Below are 20,687 nucleotides of genomic sequence, written 5' to 3' on the forward strand. Positions count from 1 at the left end.
AATAATATGGAAAATAACTACATTATACCAAAAAATCGTTTCAAACTAAATACGACTCTAAATAAATAATTATTATTCGTTATGTATGAGTTTTCAAAAAGGAATTTTTGCATATTATACCAGTATAGAATTTCCTTATCGTTTTCAACCTCCAACTTTGTCGCCAATGTTTTATCTATGCATAAAACGTTAAGGTTGTTTTTTGTTATTTACAAAGAAAAAAAAATGTACTACTTGAACTTGATTTAAATGAGTACTTTTTACATTTTTATGCAACAACTTCATTTGGGGCTAATATCTAATGAAAAAAACATTTAACGACTTTAATGTTAACTAATTGAATTAGGTATTCGGTAATAAAGATTTGTTAAAAGTTTTTTTATTCACCATTAAACGGCATGATTCACTTTTTGCTAATTATCATCATATAGCACAGTGATGTCCATAATGTCGATCGCAAAGCAGTTTTGAGTCGACCGCCAAGAAAATCATGAATCTGAAATATCTATATATATAAATATTGATCAAAAATTAGTGGACACCACTGCTCTAAATCAATTAAACATCAAAATTGTTGAAAATTAACTCAATCATAACTCAAAAACTAAAAGCGATGGAGAAAAACTTTTTATCCATTAAACCTTAGTAATGGACCATAAAGACTAGATCCATAACAAGATTGAACCCAATTATTAACATTTTTTATTTATAAGCTCTAAATTGATTAAACATCAAAATTGTTGATTTTCGAAAATTAACTCAATCATAACTCAAAAACTAAAAGCGATGGAGAAAAACTTTTTATACATAAAACCTTAGTGATGGGCCATAAAGATTAGATCCATAAAAAGATTGAACCCAATTATTACCATTTTTTATTTATAAGCTCTAAATCGATTAAACCTCAAAATTGTTGATTTTCGAAAATTAACTCAATCATAACTTATAAACTAAAAGCGATGGAGAAAAACTATTTATCCATAAAACCTTAGTAATGGACCATAAAGACTAGATCCATAACAAGATTGAACCCAATTATTACCATTTTTTATTTATACACTTTAAATCGATTAAACCAAAATTGTTGATTTTCGAAAATTAACTCAATCATAACTCATATAATAAAAGCGATGGGGAAATATTTTTTATATATAAAACCTTAGTATTGGACCATAAAGACTAGATCCATAACAAGATTGAACCCAATTATGTATTACCATTTTTATTTATAAGCTTTAAATCGATTAAACATCAAAATTGTTGATTTTCGAAAATTAACTCAATCATAACTCAAAAACTAAAAGCGATGGAGAAAAACTTTTTATACATAAAACCTTAGTAATGGGCCATAAAGACTAGATCCATAACAAGATTGAACCCAATTATTACCATTTTTTATTTATAAGCTCTAAATCGATTAAACATCAAAATTGTTGATTTTCGAAAATTAACTGAATCATAACTCAAAAACTAAAAGCGATGGAGAAAAACTTTTTATACATAAAACCTTAGTGATGGGCCATAAAGACTAGATCCATAACAAAATTGAATCCAATTATTACCATTTTTTATTTTTATAAGCTCTAAATCGATTAAACATCAAAATTATTGATTTTCGAAAATTAACTCAATCGTAACTCAAAAACTAAAAGCGATGGAGAAAAACTTTTTATCCATAAAACCTTAGCGATGGGCCATAAAGACTAGATCCATAACAAGATTGAACCCAATTATTACCATTTTTTATTTATACACTTTAAATCGATTAAACATCAAAATTGTAGATTTTCGAAAATTAACTCAATCATAACTCATAAAATAAAAGCGATGGTGAAATATTTTTTGTACATAAAACCTTACTATTGGACCATAAAGACTAGATCCATAAAAAGATTGAACCCAATTATTACCATTTTTTATTTATAAGGTCTAAATCGATTAAACATCAAAATTGTTGACTTTCGAAAATTAACTCAATCATAACTTATAAACTAAAAGCGATGGAGAAAAACTATTTATCCATAAAACCTTAGTAATGGACCATAAAGACTAGATCCATAACAAGATTGAACCCAATTATTACCATTTTTTATTTATACACTTTAAATCGATTAAACCAAAATTGTTGATTTTCGAAAATTAACTCAATCATAACTCATATAATAAAAGCGATGGGGAAATATTTTTTATATATAAAACCTTAGTATTGGACCATAAAGACTAGATCCATAACAAGATTGAACCCAATTATGTATTACCATTTTTATTTATAAGCTTTAAATCGATTAAACATCAAAATTGTTGATTTTCGAAAATTAACTCAATCATAACTCAAAAACTAAAAGCGATGGAGTAAAACTTTTTATACATAAAACCTTAGTAATGGGCCATAAAGACTAGATCCATAAAAAGATTGAACCCAATTATTACCATTTTTTATTTATAAGCTCTAAATTGATTAAACATCAAAATTGTTGATTTTCGAAAATTAACTCAATCATAACTCAAAAACTAAAAGCGATGGAGAAAAACTTTTTATACATAAAACCTTAGTGATGGGCCATAAAGACTAGATCCATAAAAAGATTGAACCCAATTATTACCATTTTTTATTTATAAGCTCTAAATCGATTAAACATCAAAATTGTTGATTTTCGAAAATTAACTCAATCATAACTTATAAACTAAAAGCGATGGAGAAAAACTATTTATCCATAAAACCCTAGTAATGGACCATAAAGACTAGATCCATAACAAGATTGAACCCAATTATTACCATTTTTTATTTATACACTTTAAATCGATTAAACCAAAATTGTTGATTTTCGAAAATTAACTCAATCATAACTCATATAATAAAAGCGATGGGGAAATATTTTTTATATATAAAACCTTAGTATTGGACCATAAAGACTAGATCCATAACAAGATTGAACCCAATTATGTATTACCATTTTTATTTATAAGCTTTAAATCGATTAAACATCAAAATTGTTGATTTTCGAAAATTAACTCACATAACTCAAAAACTAAAAGCGATGGAGAAAAACTTCTTATCCATAAAACCTTAGTGATGGGCCATAAAGACTAGATCCATAACAAGATTGAACCCAATTATTACCATTTTTTATTTATAAGCTCTAAATCGATTAAACATCAAAATTGTTGATTTTCGAAAATTAACTCAATCATAACTCATAAAATAAAAGCGATGGGGAAATATTTTTTATACATAAAACCTTAGTAATGGGTCATAAAGACTAGATCCATAACAAGATTGAACCCAATTATTACCATTTTTTATTTATACACTTTAAATCGATTAAACCAAAATTGTTGATTTTCGAAAATTAACTCAATCATAACTCATATAATAAAAGCGATGGGGAAATATTTTTTATACATAAAACCTTAGTATTGGACCATAAAGACTAGATCCATAACAAGATTGAACCCAATTATGTATTACCATTTTTATTTATAAGCTTTAAATCGATTAAACATCAAAATTGTTGATTTTCGAAAATTAACTCACATAACTCAATAACTAAAAGCGATGGAGAAAAACTTCTTATCCATAAAACCTTAGTGATGGGCCATAAAGACTAGATCCATAACAAGATTGAACCCAATTATTACCATTTTTTATTTATAAGCTCTAAATCGATTAAACATCAAAATTGTTGATTTTCGAAAATTAACTCAATCATAACTCATAAAATAAAAGCGATGGGGAAATATTTTTTATACATAAAACCTTAGTAATGGGTCATAAAGACTAGATCCATAACAAGATTGAACCCAATTATTACCATTTTTTATTTATAAGCTCTAAATCGATTAAACATCAAAATTGTTGATTTTCGAAAATTAACTCAATCATGACTCAAAAACTAAAAGCGATGGAGAAAAACTTTTTATCCATAAAACCTTAGTAATGGGCCATAAAGACTAGATCCATAACAAGATTGAACCCAATTATTACCATTTTTTATTTATAAGCTCTAAATCGATTAAACATCAAAATTGTTGATTTTCGAAAATTAACTCATTCATAACTCAGAAACTAAAAGCGATGGAGAAAAACTTTTTATCCATAAAACCTTAGTAATGGGTCATAAAGACTAGATCCATAAAAAGATTGAACCCAATTATTACCATTTTTTATTTATAAACTCTAAATCGATTAAACATCAAAATTGTTGATTTTCGAAAATTAACTCAATCATAACTCAGAAACTAAAAGCGATGGAGAAAAACTTTTTATCCATAAAACCTTAGTAATGGGTCATAAAGACTAGATCCATAAAAAGATTGAACCCAATTATTACCATTTTTTATTTATAAGGGCTAAATCGATTAAACATCAAAATTGTTGATTTTCGAAAATTAACTTAATCATAACTCAAAAACTAAAAGCGGTGAAGAAATATTTTTTATACATAAAACCTTGGTAATGGACCATAAAGACTAGATCCATAACAAGATTAAAACCAATTATTACCATTTTTTATTTATAAGCTCTAAATCGATTAAACATCCAAATTGTTGAAAATTAACTCAATCATAACTCAAAAACTAAAAGCTATGGAGAAAAACTTTTTATCCATAAAACCTTAGTAATGGGCCATAAAGACTAGATCCATAACAAGATTGAACCCGATTATTACCATTTTTTATTTATAAGCTCTAAATCGATTAAACATCAAAATTGTTGATTTTTGAAAATTAACTCAATCACAACTCAAAAACTAAAAGCGATGGAGAAAAACTTTTTATACATAAAACCTTAGTGATGGGCCATAAAGACTAGATCCAAAACAAGATTGAACCCAATTATTACCATTTTTTATTTTTATAAGCTCTAAATCGATTAAACATCAAAATTGTTGATTTTCGAAAATTAACTCAATCATAATTCATAAAATAAATGCGATGAAGAATTACTTTTTATACGTAAAGCCTTAATAATGGACCATAAGGACTAGATCCATAAAAAGATTTAACCCAATTATTACCATTTTTTATTTATAAGCTCTAAATCGATTAAACATCAGAATTGTTGATTTTCGAAAATGAACTCAATCATAACTCATAAAATAAAAGCGATAGGGAAATATTTTTTATACATAAAACCTTAGTATTGGACCATAAAGACTAGATCCATAAAACGATTGAACCCAATTATTACCATTTTTTATTTATTACCTCTAAATCGATTAAACATCAAAATTGTTGATTTTCGAAAATTAACTCAATCATAACTCAAAAACTAAAAGCGATGGAGAAAAACTTTTTATACATAAAACCTTAGTAATGGGCCATAAAGATTAGATCCATAAAAAGATTGAACCCAATTATTACAATTTTTTATTTATAAGGCCTAAATCGATTAAACATTAAAATTGTTGATTTTCGAAAATTAACTCAATCATAACTCAAAAACTAAAAGCGATGGAGTAAAACTTTTTATCCATAAAACCTTAGTAATGGGCCATAAAGACTAGATCCATAAAAAGATTGAACCCAATTATTACCATTTTTTATTTATAAGCTCTAAATCGATTAAACATCAAAATTGTTAATTTTCGAAAATTAACTCAATCATAACTCAAAAACTAAAAGGTATGGAGAAAAACTTTTTATACATAAAACTTTAGTAATGGGCGATAAAGACTAGATCCATAAAAAGATTGAACCCAATTATTACCATTTTTTTATTTATTAGCTCTAAATCGATTAAACATCAAAATTGTTGATTTTCGAAAATTAACTCAATCATAACTCATAAAATAAAAGCGATGGGGAAATGCTTTTTATACATGAAACCTTAGTATTGGACCATAAAGACTAGATCCATAAAAAGATTGAACCCAATTATTACCATTTTTTATTTATAAGCTCTAAATCGATTAAACATCAAAATTGTTGATTTTCGAAAATTAACTCAATCATAACTCAAAAACTAAAAGCGATGGAGAAAAACTTTTTATACATAAAACCTTAGTGATGGACCATAAAGACTAGATCCATAAAAAGATTTAACCCAGTTATTACCATTTTTTATTTATACACTCTAAATCGATTAAACATCAAAATTGTTGATTTTCGAAAATTAACTCAATCATAACTCAGAAACTAAAAGCGATGGAGAAAAACTTTTTATACATAAAACCTTAGTGATGGGCCATAAAGACTAGATCCATAAAAAGATTGAACCCAATTTATGGTTATCATAGCATTATTAAACATTTGTCACAAATTAACACAAAAACAGAGAATAGCCTAGTTTAATCTATTTGCAATAATAGATTAATAACAGTATTTTTTTAATTGCTATTTTTTCGAAGACAACTACATGAAAAATACTCAAAATTTACGTAGAATCTATAAATGCCACATAAAAATGGGGTTCCTATTTTAAAATGTCAACTTAGGCATCGTATCTCAATTTTGGGACACCTGTATATCTCAATTTTATTTAAAAAAATGCGCGTTAAAAAATATAAGATACATGTCCAAGCCTTTTTTTTGGAAGAATATCCCCCGAATTTTTATCAAATTGATTCCATACTTTATGTACAGGAGTTATAAAGAGTTAAGTATTTTAGAAGTTGAGTATTCAGTATTTCAGTTGTGTTTATAACTCAAAAACCGTGATGACTAGAAAAATTCTACGTGCACCATTGGATTCCACGTGAAAAAATCTATTAGAACCCGTCTTTACTTTTTTACTAAGTTTCCGGATAGCCGAGATACAAGAGGTGTCTGAAAATCGTAAATTTCAAACACTCCCTGTATATCGAAAACGAAGAGGGCTATGAAAATTTGTAAGTTTCACAAGAAAGTAGCTCAGGTTCGCGAAAACCACAACTTTCTATCTTTCATAATAACTGAGATATAGTGTATATATACAGAGTGTACAAGAAGTAACAGATATAGGCGATAAAATCATTGTAAACAGTTTATGGAAAAATCGATGAAACGAAATTTTTTCCGCCATTTTTAAACGAGTTATTATTATTAAACGAAAAATTACCTTAAAGTTTAACTACTTCAAATTTGTGGACATTTCTCGAAGTCTGACTTACCAAATGTTTCAACAAAACGTGGTTTTAGCTTGCAAAATATCATTGCTATCAAGTACACCTCATGCACGAGCAATGATCGTAGTTTTTGCAACGATGACGAAGACTTTGTTAAAAACATATTTTTTCCGACGAGGGATCCACTTTTTCCACTTAGGTTGAGTCATTCCTTCCATCCCGATAATGTTGCGCCAGCACACTTTAAGAAGCTTTAACAAATCAATTTGTTATACCTAGGGAATTGTTTAAAATAATTGGTTACCATAGTTACTCATGGCTAATTGCTATTTTTATCATTTATACAAATTTGAAGTAATCAAACTTTAAAGTAATTTTTCTCGAATTTTCTTATGAATGTACTAGATTTAGAAAAAAATCCTGTTTCATATTCCGTAATAAAAATGGGGGATTGCCATTTGAAAAAAATATCGATGACGTCATAACTCGTTTAAAAATGGCAGAAAAATTTAAATCTTTAGACTCATAGACTTTATCACTCTTTAGACTTTAGACTTCAGTTTCAGTGATTTTTCCATAAACCATTTACAATGATTTTACCGCCTATATCCACTACTTTACGGACACACTGTATCTTATATACAGGGCCTATTTCAATTTATATTATTTTCACTCTTAGAATTTTTTAATTAGACGCATCGTTTTCGAGTTATTTGCAAAAAGATATAACCTCGAAGTTGAAATGTTTTTATTAATCGTAGGTGCCTATGAAAACAAATTGTAAGTAAAGCAAGTAATTACAGTTTTAGTGAGCAAGTTGGTATGGTTTTAACGTTGGGTGAGTTTAGGCAATACCAACGCAGCTATGAGACGATATTGTAAAAAATTTCCTAACCGCAGACAACCTGATAAAAAAACATTACTAAAAGTATGTAAATAAAGTGAACCAGAGGTCACTTTGTAAGAGTCCATAGAAGAGTGCAGCAGCGTAGAACCAAAGAAACTAAGAACACAGTCGGACACGAGGAAATTTTACCAGAATGTAAATAAGAATAGAAAAGGAAATGTAAACCTAGAATTATAATGAGCAATGACTAATGGTGAAAAAATCTGTGAAAGCATAGACAATACGCCTACAGTTGCTCGTCTGCATGAGATCTTGGCAAAAGATCACAACACTGATCTAGGCCACCTATGCAAACAAGATGGTAAATATACGGAGGATGCTAAGGAATCGTTGGAGCTCCTACTGAGTACACGCTTTCCTTCCTCAAAAGTCTGCCCCCATGCAGATGCCGACCCTGAAGTAATGGACATAACCCGTCCATTAGGTAGGGTTCGCAGCACAGCTGGGAATATTTTCACACCCAACAGAGTAAGGTGGGCTATCTCGAATTTCATGCCCCTAAAATCGCCTGGAGGAGACGGAATTCTGCCTATCTTTCTGCAAAAAGGCTTAGAAGACCTTCTCCCAATAATAATATCCCTATATATAGCTAGCTACAGCTTTAGCTATATACCCACTCTATGGAGGAAAGTAAAGGTGGTCTTCATACCTAAAGGTGGTAGGCGTTCAAACGCGGACCCCAAGGCGTACAGACCAATTAGCCTAACTTCATTTCTCCTCAAAGGGATAGAAAAGGTAATCGATCAATACCTAAGGAATGGAGTGCTTGTCACAAATCCACTCCACCCTAGCCAACATGCTTACCAGAAAGCAAAATCAACAATTACCGCTCTCCATGCTTTGACTAGCACCTTAGAGGAGGCAATTGCAACCAAAGAGATAGCCCTTTGTGCTTTCATAGATATAGAGAACGCTTCATATGAATCCATAGAGAAGGCTCTTAACGTAAAAGACATACATACATCCGTCGACAATCAAGTGGTGTATAGCCATGTTGAAAAGTCGGCAGATCACAGCCAGTCTGGGAGGCGAGTCGCTGACTATAAAGGCGCTAATGTCCGCAAGGGGGAGTGCTATCACCTCTATTATGGTGCCTGGTAGTTGATGATTTGATGAACACCCTAACTAAAAACGAATTTAAGATACAAGGGTATGCTGATGACCTGGTAATCACAATCCGAGGTAAATATGATTCAATCATAACTCAGCTAATGCAGAAAGCCCTACTACTCACCAGTACTTGGTGCAGAAGCAATGGGCTCAGCATCAATCCCAATAAAATCGAAATAGTCCCTTTCACTCGGAGAAGGAAGCTACAAATTAAAGCACCCTCCATTGAAAGCAGAACTATTAACCTCAAAACAGAAACTAAATACCTAGGGGTAATACTTGACAGTAAACTAAACTGGAACTCACACTTAGATAAGGTGAGGAAAAAGGCTCCTAGGAAGGAACTGGGGTCTCAAACCACGAATGGCTCATTGGGCCTACGTAGCAATAATCAGACCCATGGTCGCCTACGCCTCATTGGTTTGGTGGCCAAAAACAAAGCATAAGCCCTACTCGGTCTCACACCGCTCCACATATATATACAAAAGGAGGCACCGACGGAATACAATTTCAACCAACCGTATAAGGTCATATTTAGTAGCAGGGATGATTGGGCGAAGGGAGGGCCTCAACTATAAAGAGGAGCCCTAGCCTGGTACACCGATGCTTCAAAGACAGTAAGATCTGGTGTAGGCATGGGCATCAGTGGACCAAATAGCCACATCAAATTGCCCCTCAGCTCGGAGTTAACAATTTTCCAAGCAGAAGTTCTTGCTATAAACTTCTGCACCGCTTTGAACCTACAGAAAGGACAAAAAGGTGCATCCATAAACATTTTCACAGACAGTCGGGCCGCCTTAAAAGCAATTCAGGCCTACACGTGTGGCTCCGCACTGATCAGAGAGTGTACCAACAACCTGAGAGAACTCGCTAGGGGCAATGATGTTACCCTATGGTGGGTTCCAGGTCACAGCAACATTGAAGGCAATGAGAAGGCCGACAAGCTGGCCAAAGAGGCAGCAAACACGCCCTTCATTGGACCCCAACTTGGTTCCAGGTCACAGACAAGCGAAGAGTATGATAACTCCGTCGCAAAACAAAACCAAAGAGGTTTTATGCTTCAGCAAAGGGGATCTAAGAACGCTCTCAGGCTACCTGACCGGCCATGTGCCCCTAAAATACCACCTCTTCCACATTGGACAAGCTGAGGATCAAACTTGTCGACTATGCAACGACGAGTCAGAAACTGCTGAACATATACTGTGCAATTGCGTCGCCAGAGGCCGTCTAAGGCACAACGTCTTCGGTAAAACACCCCTGTTACCTACCGACATAAAGGTTCAAGACCTCAGGACAATACTAAGGTTCATTAAGGACCTACATTTGCCCTAAACTTTTGGAGGGCTAAAGTTACAATAGATCTTATAGGTCGCGGTAACGAGAGGGGCCGCTCTCCTCAGCCCGGCAGCAATAATAATAATAATGGTGAAGAATTCTCATAGAGCAAGGCGAAATACTGAAAAGCTGGGTAGTTTGTTACAAGCAAGAGTATGATTATCTTGAGTTTTCTCTTGAGGTCTGATTCATATTATTGAGAATTTGGATAGCTTATACATCATGGAAACCATTATGAATAGCTTCGCGAATAACTATTTCTGTAACACCAAGGGCATTGACAATATTCCTTTATAATTTGTCTTGGTATCGTTGCATTACTTCTAAATTTCTCTTACTACCACAATCTCATAGCTGGATGCTATACAGGCTGTTTCTGTAATTCGTGGCATCACAAATACTAGTGTAAAAGTGATGTTGATCCCTGTAAACGTTTTTGGTCTAAACTCAAAAGTCCTGCTAACGCAACTGATAAAAAACATTTCTAAAACTAGAAGAAAACATTTTGGATTTTGTTGCAGATCGTAGTACTGTTGATATAAGAAGGCATTTCGGAATATCCACAAGTACGGCTTGACCTGTCCCACACGAACAGCAATTAAATATTGCTGATCATTTATTGCGAGTACAGTTCTGACATACTATGATGGAAAAATGTACTATTGATGCTGCGTTTTTAGAAAAAATATGTTTTACTGATTGATGACCATTAGTTTGAGAAATGCTCATAATTGGACTAAACAAAATTCAGTTGTTCTCGACAAAAATAAGTGTTTACTACATAATAAAAAAGTTTTAAGGAAATTACCTTTGTGAACACCTGTATAGCATTGATCCCGTGGTTGCATTTTTCAAACGTGATTTTAACCCTCTGGGCTATTAATAATATTAAATCACCTACGCTTTATAGCGCACAGGATTAAACGATTTCTCATGATAACATTGCACTGTTTGTCAAATTTTATCTTTCTAAGACAAACCATAAAAAAAAAATTTCTGAACTTTGAAGGCCTATATCTTAGCCATTTATCGGTTTAGACTAACAATTTTTACACGGATCATAATCATTTTTAGTGTAGTATTAGTGATTAAAATTATGCCACGACTTCCAAAAACACCCTGTAGAAGTATACAGGGTGAATTATTAGTATCCCGGCGGTCGATAATTACTAAACCATTTGAAAAACAAAAAAATATTTTATACAAAAGTTTTTTGACTCATCATTTTCTATTACGTAAAATTATTTTCACTTATACAGGATGTTCCATTTAAGCGTAACGGAGAGTACGTAAATTTATTTAAAAGGAACATCCTGTATATTTTATAATATTATGAATACAACTAAATTTGTTTATACAACCGTATATGTTACTATTTCACAGCGTTCATCATTCCTGAAATATTCAATTATTCTTCCAAAATGTGCCTATTATCCTGTAATAAAACGATGTAAAAACAACATTTTTTCCGATTTTGCCTTAAAACAACGTCAGACAATAATCAAAGCCAGTAAGTAGATGATAGTATTCAAAGATATTAGATATACTATACAGGGTGTTTATAAAGCTTAGTTGCTTTTGATGTTTTTCAAATAGCCTTTTCTTAATTGTTTTAAATGAAACAGCCTGTATAAGTGAAAATAATTTTACGTAATGAGTCAAACAACTTTTTTTTCTTTCCCAAACGGTTTAGCAACTATCGTCGCCAGGATACTAATAACTCACCCTGTATATACACTAATATAATAAATAATGTTATTATGACACGATTTACAGAAACATCCTGTATACAAGAATTTCTAAGGAAATCAAATTGTGTTTCACTATGTTTCTATGTTGACAAATGTTCGCTCCAGACGGGAAGGTCTTATGGCATCATTACGACGTTTAACAGTATTGTCAGAAAGCGGTATTTGTCTATACAGGCTGTTCCTAAAGTTTGTTTGCTCACATCTTTTTTATTCTATCATAACCTTACATTTTTTTTGCAGTTTCTAATAGTAAATGTAGTTTAGAAACATCCTGTACACAGGGTGAATTATTAGTATCCCAGTGGTCGATAGTTACTAAACCGCTGAAAAACAAAAAAATATTTTATACAAAAGTTATTTGACTCATCACTTTCTATCACGTAAAATTATTTTCACATATACAGGATGTTCCATTTATGCGTAACGGAGAGTACGTAAATTTATTTAAACGGAACATCCTGTATATTTTATAATATTATGAATACAACTAAATTTTTTTATACAACCGTATATGTTACTATTTCACAGCGTTCATCATTCCTGAGATATTCAATTGTTCTTCCAAAATGTGCCTATTACAGGATCTTTTTGAAAACGATGTAAAAACAACATTTTTTCCGATTTTGCTTAAAACAACGTCAGACAATAATCAAAGCTAGTAAGTAGATGATAGTATTCAAAAATATTAGATATACTATACAGGCTGTTTATAAAGCTTAGTTACTTTTGATGTTTTTCAAATAGCCTTTTCTTAATTTTTTTAAATGAAACAGCGTGTACAAGTGAAAATAATTTTACGTAATAGAAAGTGATGAGTCAAACAACTTTTTTTTCTTTCCCAAACGGTTTAGCAACTATCGTCCGCTAGGATACTAATAACTCACCCTGTATATACACTAATACAGGGTGTTTCGGTGACATATACTAGAGTGAAAATGATAACGATTCATGTAAAAAAAATTAGTAAAAGTCCTCAAATTGTAAAGATACAGGCCATCAAACTTAGGAAATTTTAACACATTTATCTAAATATCTTAAACACTATTTATGGTAAAGCGTTGAAATTTGGTATAGTGTAAACTAATATCACGTAAAATCACTAGGCAATTTTTGAGATGGATCGGTACGCGGGAACAATGCTATACAGGCTGTTTCTAAAGTTTGTTTGATCAGAACTTTTTTATTCTATCAAAACCCTACATTTATTTTTGCAGTTTCTAATAGTAAATTTAGTTTAAAAACTTTTATCACTCTTAGAGAATATTGATAAAAACCACCGTTTTCGTATTAAATGCAAAAATGTTAAGTTCCGAATTCAATAACACTAAAAAAAAAAAATAAATAAATAATCTGAATTGGTAATGACAAGTGAAAATCGAACTGAGGTGTCATAACTAATATGTATGCAACATGTCCAAGTGTAGATTTAGCTAAATCATATTTTTAATTTGTTTTAGTTGGTTTAATAAAAGAATGCAAAAACAATAAATTAACAAAAAATAAACAAAAAAACGACAACACTAACAGGAATAATAAAAAAAGGACATAAAATTAAAAGACAAGTAATAAAAAATACTAAAGGAAATGTTTAAAAACTTAGATTTCTTTTTTTTTAGTGTTATTATTGAAATCGGAACCCAACATTTTTGCATTTAACACAAAAACGGTGATTTTTATCAATAATATCTAAGAGTAATAAAAGTTTCTAAACTAAATTTACTATTAGAAACTGCAAAAATAAATGTAGGGTTATGATGGAATAAAATAGTTCTGAGCAAACAAACTTTAGGAACAGCCTGTATAGTATTGTTCCCGCGGACCGATCCAACTCATAAATTGCCTAACGATTTTACATCACATTGATTTATACTGTACCAAATTTCAGCGCTTTACTGTAAATAGTGTTTAAGATATTTGGAAAAATGTGTTAAAATTTCTTAACTTTGATGGCCTGCATCTTTGAAATTTGAAGACTTTTATTAATTTTTTTTACATGAATCGTCATCATTTTCATTCTAGTATATGTGGTTAAATTTGTTCACCGAATCACCGAAACACCCTGTATAATAAATAATGTTATTATGACACGATTTACAGAAACACCTGTATACAAGAATTTCTAAGGAAATCAAATGAAGTTGAGATAATATAATTTTTCATAAAATGTAATAGAGATTAACTTTATTATCGATAAGCTTTAAGTTCCTATAACAAATATAACCAAAATCCAGAAAAAATGAAATTGTTTAAACGAATTCAATTCAATCTATAGATCACTTCAAATTTGACAGATTAATTTGTTACACAATTCGGAATTAAACTAGTTCAATTCAACGACTTTATCAATTACATTATTTCCTTTTTATTAAAAAAAAGCTTATAAGATCATCATCGCGTTTACTGCGTCAATAATAAACCAGGAATTTATTGTTTTTATTTTTTCGCGTATTTTTCCCATTATTTATTATTTTTTTTATATTATTTTGTATCACAATTCAGTTTGATTCATATTTTTTCACCTTCAATTCAGTGTTATTCTTTTTAACGTTGTGGGTATTGCGGTTATTATTAATACGGGAATAATTAAACATAAAAAAAAATTATAATAAACAACAAGAGGAAAATAATAAGTAATTAAGTGTTAAAATTAAAATATGATTTATACCTTTGCAACTTAAATCGGATTTTTTTAAATTTAGACTTTAAAATTGTTCGGATTCTTTTTAATTAATAATAAATAAATTTGTACTTAGTTATTAAATTAATAATTAATTAATTAATTATTAACTAAATAGAACTTACTTCGATAACTTTAACGCGTCTTTATCACCCTTCATTCTTCACTTTTGATTCACTGTGTATTTATTTATGCAACAAAGACTCTTTTTAATTTTTTTTTACACTTAATCGCACTTAATTCAACTAAATTACTGGATATTAAAGTGATACTTGGTGATATGAGCAATGTGGACAAGCCGCGGGTGCTTAGTGGAGGCTCCATTCGAAAATGCGCGAATATGTACTGGAACGGGACGGTCACGTGACCACGTGTACAACCGATTTACGTTTTTAATACCTGTATATCTCTTTTACACTCTCATCATACATTTGAGCCCCCACTATTTGTTTAATAAATTCGTATGAATGAAGTTTTTTTTTAATTATAAAAAAATAAATCAACCTTATTTATAGTTTTTTGGTATATTTGCTCATTTAACCGTGTGTTTGTAAACCGATTATGTTATTAAGTCGGTGTAATGCACTCTTTATTGTTAACTTAGAGCACAATTCGTTTTAGTTCGATTAAAACTTTTATTGCTTGTTGTGTATTTTAGGAAACAATTGTCATATTGGAGATGTTTTAAATCTTTTAATCCCATGAAATTAACTAAATTATTATGTTGTTTATGGGATAAATGAAAAATGTCACGATATCGTTATGTAGTTAGTTATTCATAAACAGGAAGCGAACAACAATTACCCATACATAGCTTCATGTTTTTTAAATTAAACCTATAAGCTAATCCACCGTTTATGTAATACACCCAATTAAGAATATAAAAAAATTATAATAAGAACTCACCTATCGATGTTCTTGTAGGAGAATCATTTTGGTTTTCGATCTAAATGGGACAAAAAGAAAAATATGATAAAATTTTGCATTAATTTAGTGTAACAATTCATGATATGAAGTGCGAATTAGATGGTACATAAAAAAAAGTTCAAATTAGATTCGTCGTATAGGTAAAACGAGTTTTCTTCGAGACCAGTCAACTGTGTACAGTTACTACAGTCATGTGATGGCCTCAGGCGGCAAAATCGACCAAACCAAAACATCTCAAGTCCCCTACTTCTCCCCACAACCCACCATAGAGTATCCCTCATCATCTATTTGGACTCCTAAACAACGTTGAGAAATTTTATTTACATTTTTTAATCATAAACACCCACCGAGTAAAATCACTCATTATCGTTAAATTTAACAAATTTGGGGAAAAAACATCAATGACCTCAATATTTAAATTTTTATGATTAATAATAAAATTTTAAGTAATTAATCCGTATGCAATTACGATTTATTTGATTTCGTAATACACTTTAGACGTAATTAATATATATCATATTTGCATTCTATGGAATTGTATGGTTAAATTTTTAGATTTAGAAATTGTAAAGGTCTTTGATGGTTTTTCCCCAAACCACACTTTCTTATAATTATTCAAATCGTATCAAAAAAAAAAAATTTTTATAAATATAAATAGTGATTTATATTTCTGGAAATACATGGTTATTTTGTTTGGGGTTTTGGAGCAATAAAGATTATCTGTTAAAATTGGAGTCACGGGACGCGATGAGTGTAAAACCGCGGTAATTAAAAGGTAAAATGAACATAAAAATTGTGGAAAGGAAAAAAAATGGGAGGCACGTGATTTTTTTATTGTACCGGACATAAACGTACTGAGATAATAATTCTCGCTTTACATCTTACTTAAATAATTTATCAACGCTAATTTTTTTTTAATTTAATGTATCTAAAATTATCAAATCCGACGTTTAATTTGACAGGTCGATTAATGATCAATTAATCGTTAAAAATATAAATTTATTTGATAATAGTATATTGTTTTATATGGAAGAGAAGCAGTGCTTTTTATGGCGTGGTCAGTCGCTAATGACAGATGAGCCGTTAAAATTGTGGCGTGTCCGACAGTTTGCCGGACCAGCCACAAACGAATCTGCTTCTCTTCCGAATAAAACATGGTATTTTTTCTTCAAACGTTGCAAATAATACGGCGCTAAAGTGAAATGTTCTTCAACGTTATGGCGCTAAAGTGAAATTTACTTTAGCGCCATAACGCTGAAGTACTTTTTTGCTATGTTGATCTTAGCAACCGTCGTTATGCAACAATGACTTACTTCTACCGCGAGTAAACACGACAACAAAGTTGTCATTTAATGACGTTTGAAGAAAAAATAAATTTAATAAACATTTTCTTCAATATATTTTTGAAGCTAAAGAATTAAATTAATAAAATTTATCCACTCTTGGATATAGACCTCTTCCACGTTTTTCTTTCAGTCTATTTGACGCCATTTCAATACACTTCAATTAGTTATCTGGGGCCTCCACTAGATGTTGTTTTTCGGGCATCTGATGACACGTTCTGCCCATCGTCACTTCAAGCTAGATAACTCTGAGTCTGTTAACTCTGATTTCCAGGCCATATAGCTGGGTTTTTCAGAATAAAGTCGATAAAATGCTGACCATCTCAATCCCATTCTTCTTATTATTTCGGTAGTCTGATTTTCTTTGCTCAATTTGATATTCTGACCCAAGGTCCGTTGAGTAAACATACTGTATAAGATTATGCAACTCCCTATGAACACTGTTGTTATGAATGTATCCTTCCGCAAAGGCTTTGCTGTGACGTCATTGGAAGAATTGACATTTCTATGTTTTTATTTATACAGTGAATTTCGCTAGAAGCAATACACAAAAATATATTTCCATAGAAATAAGAGCGTACTTGCTTACTTTGTCCATGTCAATATAATTTGACATTACAATAAAACCTCGATGTAACGGATCAATACGAGAGACCTAGAACTAGAAAGATTCGAGTTTAGCCGCACGTCTCTCAAGACGGCTAAACCAGAATGGTTCTAGTTCTAGGTCTTGTGTTAGTTCTAGTGTGGAGAGATGGGGAGAGGAGGGACGACGGCGGTCGAAGGATACTGTGCGGAATGGAGAAGGAACAGAAATGCTGAGATGGGTGGAGGAGAACGGATGGGAGATACTGAATGGAAATAAAGAGGAAGGAGAGGAAGGGGAGTATACGTACATCGGGGCGAGGGGGACATCTGTGATTGATTATGTACTGGTGGATCAGGAAATGTGGGAGAGGGTGGAAAGGTTTAAAGTGGGAGAAGCGGTAGAGTCAGATCACCAACCGTTGGAGGTGGAGATAAAGGGGGTGGGCGGTAGAAGGCGAGCAAGTTCATCAGAACAAACTGGTCGGAAGAAGGGGTAGCATTCTACAGGGGAAGCCTTGACACTTGGCAACAGAAGATACAAGAGATCAATGGTTGGGAAGAACTTATTCAGGTAGTGCGGGAGGCAACACTGAAAAGGGAGTGTGTACGTAGGGGCGGCAGTGTAGGGAGGAACGACTGGTGTAATGGCGAGTGCAGGGAGGCGAGAATGAGGTTGAGGCAGTGGAGACGGGGGAAGATAGGGGTGGATAAATATAGGGAGGCCAGGAGAGGATACAGAGAGTTATGCAGTAGAAAGAAAACAGAGCTGAGGGAGAAGGAGGCGGCAGAGATTAGAAGGATAACAAGGGAAGGGGAGGTCTGGAGGTATCTGAAAAAGAGAAAGAAGGGTAGAGAGAGGATAACCAGCGAAATACCCATGACAGATTGGAAGAGTTACTTTATGGGATTATTGGGAGGGGTTGAAACGAGGCTAACGGGTTTGGGAGGCTATGAGGGAGATGGGGGAGAGGAGATAGCAGAAGAGGAAATGGAAGCAGTGCTTAGGGGATTGAAGAAGGGAAAGGCGCCAGGGGAAGATGGGATCCAGAACGAGGCATGGTTGGAAGCATCAAGGGTGGTGAGAGTGAAGTTGTTGGAGGGGATAAATGGAGAGGGGGTGGGTTTCCGGAGGGATGGAAAGTGGGGGTAATTTGTATATAAAAAAGGTAATAAGGGAAGGGTAGAGAGCTACAGAGGAATTAACCTACTAGACTCGGCATACAAGATATACACGAAGATACTGCTGGGAAGACTGGAGGAGGAGATGGAGTTGGGGGGAATGTTGCCGGATGGGCAGGCAAGCTTTCGGAAGGGAAGGGGAGCAATCGACAACGTGTACGTGTTGAAGCATCTGGCAGATAGAGAGCTGGATAAGAAGGGAGGGAAATTGTACGCCCTGTTTATAAATTTGAAGGCGGCTTTTGATAAGGTGGATAGGGGAAAGTTGTGGGAGGAGATGGGGAACAGGGGGATCACGGAACACCTAATTGCGAGAGTGAAGGAAATATACATGGAGACTATGGCTAGGATAAAAGTGGGAGATAAGCTGAGCGACGTGTTCTGGACGACGAAGGGACTGAGGCAGGGATGTCCGCTGAGCCCAAGTCTGTTTGCACTGTATACGTCGGACCTGGAGGATAGATTGGGGAAGGGGCAAATGGGAGGGTTGGTGGTGGGAGGTAGAAAGGTGCATATGTTAGCATACGCGGATGACATCGTGGTCATGGCGAGAGAAGCGGCGGAGATGAAAGATATGATAAAGACATTGGAAAGATATTTTAGGGGGAAGGGGCTGGAAGTGAATGTGGGGAAGACAAGGATGATGAAGTTTTGTAAGGGTGGGAGAAAAAGAACAGAAAACTGAAGATGGGAGGGAAAAGAGATCGAGGAGGTTAGGGAGTATCCTTACGGTACTCCCTATGGGGTATGTGCTCAGGGAGGACAACAGGGAGGGGTCGCATGTGATAGCTATGGCAAAAAAGGCGAATATGGTGATGGGACAAGTATGGGGTTGGGGGAAGAGAGTTTTTGGAAGGAATGTGGCAGCGAGGAAGATTATGTTTGAAGGCCTGGTTAGCAGTGTGATGATGTATGGAGCAGAGGTATGGGGATGGAGAGAGCAGGCAATGCTGGAGGACGTGCAAGCTAGATACTGGAGATGGGTACTTGGGGTGGCGAGAGAAACACCGGGGTATATAGTGAGGGAAGAGGTAAAGGTGGATAAGGTCAGAGTGGAGGCGGGCAGGAGAGCAGTGAAATATGAAGAAAGAATAGAAGGGAGGCAAAACTGCGGGATCTTGGGGGAGTGTTGGAGGGAAATTAGAGAGGGAAAGATCAGATATGGGAAAGGAGACAGAGACAACTATTATAGACGAGCGGGCTACTCGGTAACTGAGATAAATAGTAGAAGAAGGGTGGGTAGGGAGATGTGGAGGGAGTTGAGAGATAGGGACCGAGATGTCCAGAGACAGGAAAGAAGGACACAAATAAAAGAGGGGAGGTATAACGAAAGGTACAGGGACATAATAACGGAGGGGCTGCCTAGATACTTGTTATTGGAAGGAGATGAGGAAGGGAAGAAGTTGGTGGCTAGGTTCCGTTGTGGAAACGAGGAGAGAGCTAACAGATACTGGATGGCCGATAAGGAGAGGTGGAGTAGGCTAGGCAGGGAGGAATGGGAAACGTTGGAACATATGTTGAATGGGTGCAGTGAGTTGAGGGAGGAGGAGTTGATGTGTTCTTAATGAGTGGCATATTTTATTTTTTCGCTATTCCATACAGTTTCGCGGAAAATCGCGATTTAGTAAGACGCCGTTTTGTCAAAAACGGCTGGGTGGATTTCCTAGCGAATTTTACCAAAATATGTCAAATAATGTCGGTTGTCAGATTCCGTTATCAATTTTTCAAAATTATCGGAACAGATGGTGCGTCCCAGACAGGACGTCACGCCTTATTTCTTTATGTAGGTAAGATAAAGGCGCGACGTACTGCCTGGGACGCACT

At 33.3% G+C, this 20,687-nt stretch overlaps 1 protein-coding gene across 3 annotated transcripts in view; it reads right to left on the minus strand.

Annotated features, from left to right (window-relative positions):
• The window catches only part of LOC111420007 (Epidermal stripes and patches), a 60,034-nt gene that overhangs the window by 28,582 nt on the left and 10,765 nt on the right, over positions 1-20,687 (minus strand). Inside the window, exon 2 of one of the 3 annotated variants that reach the window (XM_071195777.1) lies at positions 15,733-15,772. Coding sequence is in view for 1 of the 3 variants with exons in the window: in XM_023052911.2 (XP_022908679.2) it covers positions 14,952-14,986 (35 nt within the window). In the remaining 2 variants the exon portion in view is untranslated. Of the gene's footprint in view, positions 1-14,951; positions 15,143-15,732; positions 15,903-20,687 lie in introns of those variants that run through there. The other 2 variants (XM_023052912.2, XM_023052911.2) reach the window with 2 other exon arrangements.

Source organism: Onthophagus taurus, chromosome 5, assembly GCF_036711975.1.
Source record: "Onthophagus taurus isolate NC chromosome 5, IU_Otau_3.0, whole genome shotgun sequence".
In the NCBI taxonomy this organism is placed as follows: Eukaryota; Metazoa; Arthropoda; class Insecta; order Coleoptera; family Scarabaeidae; genus Onthophagus; species Onthophagus taurus.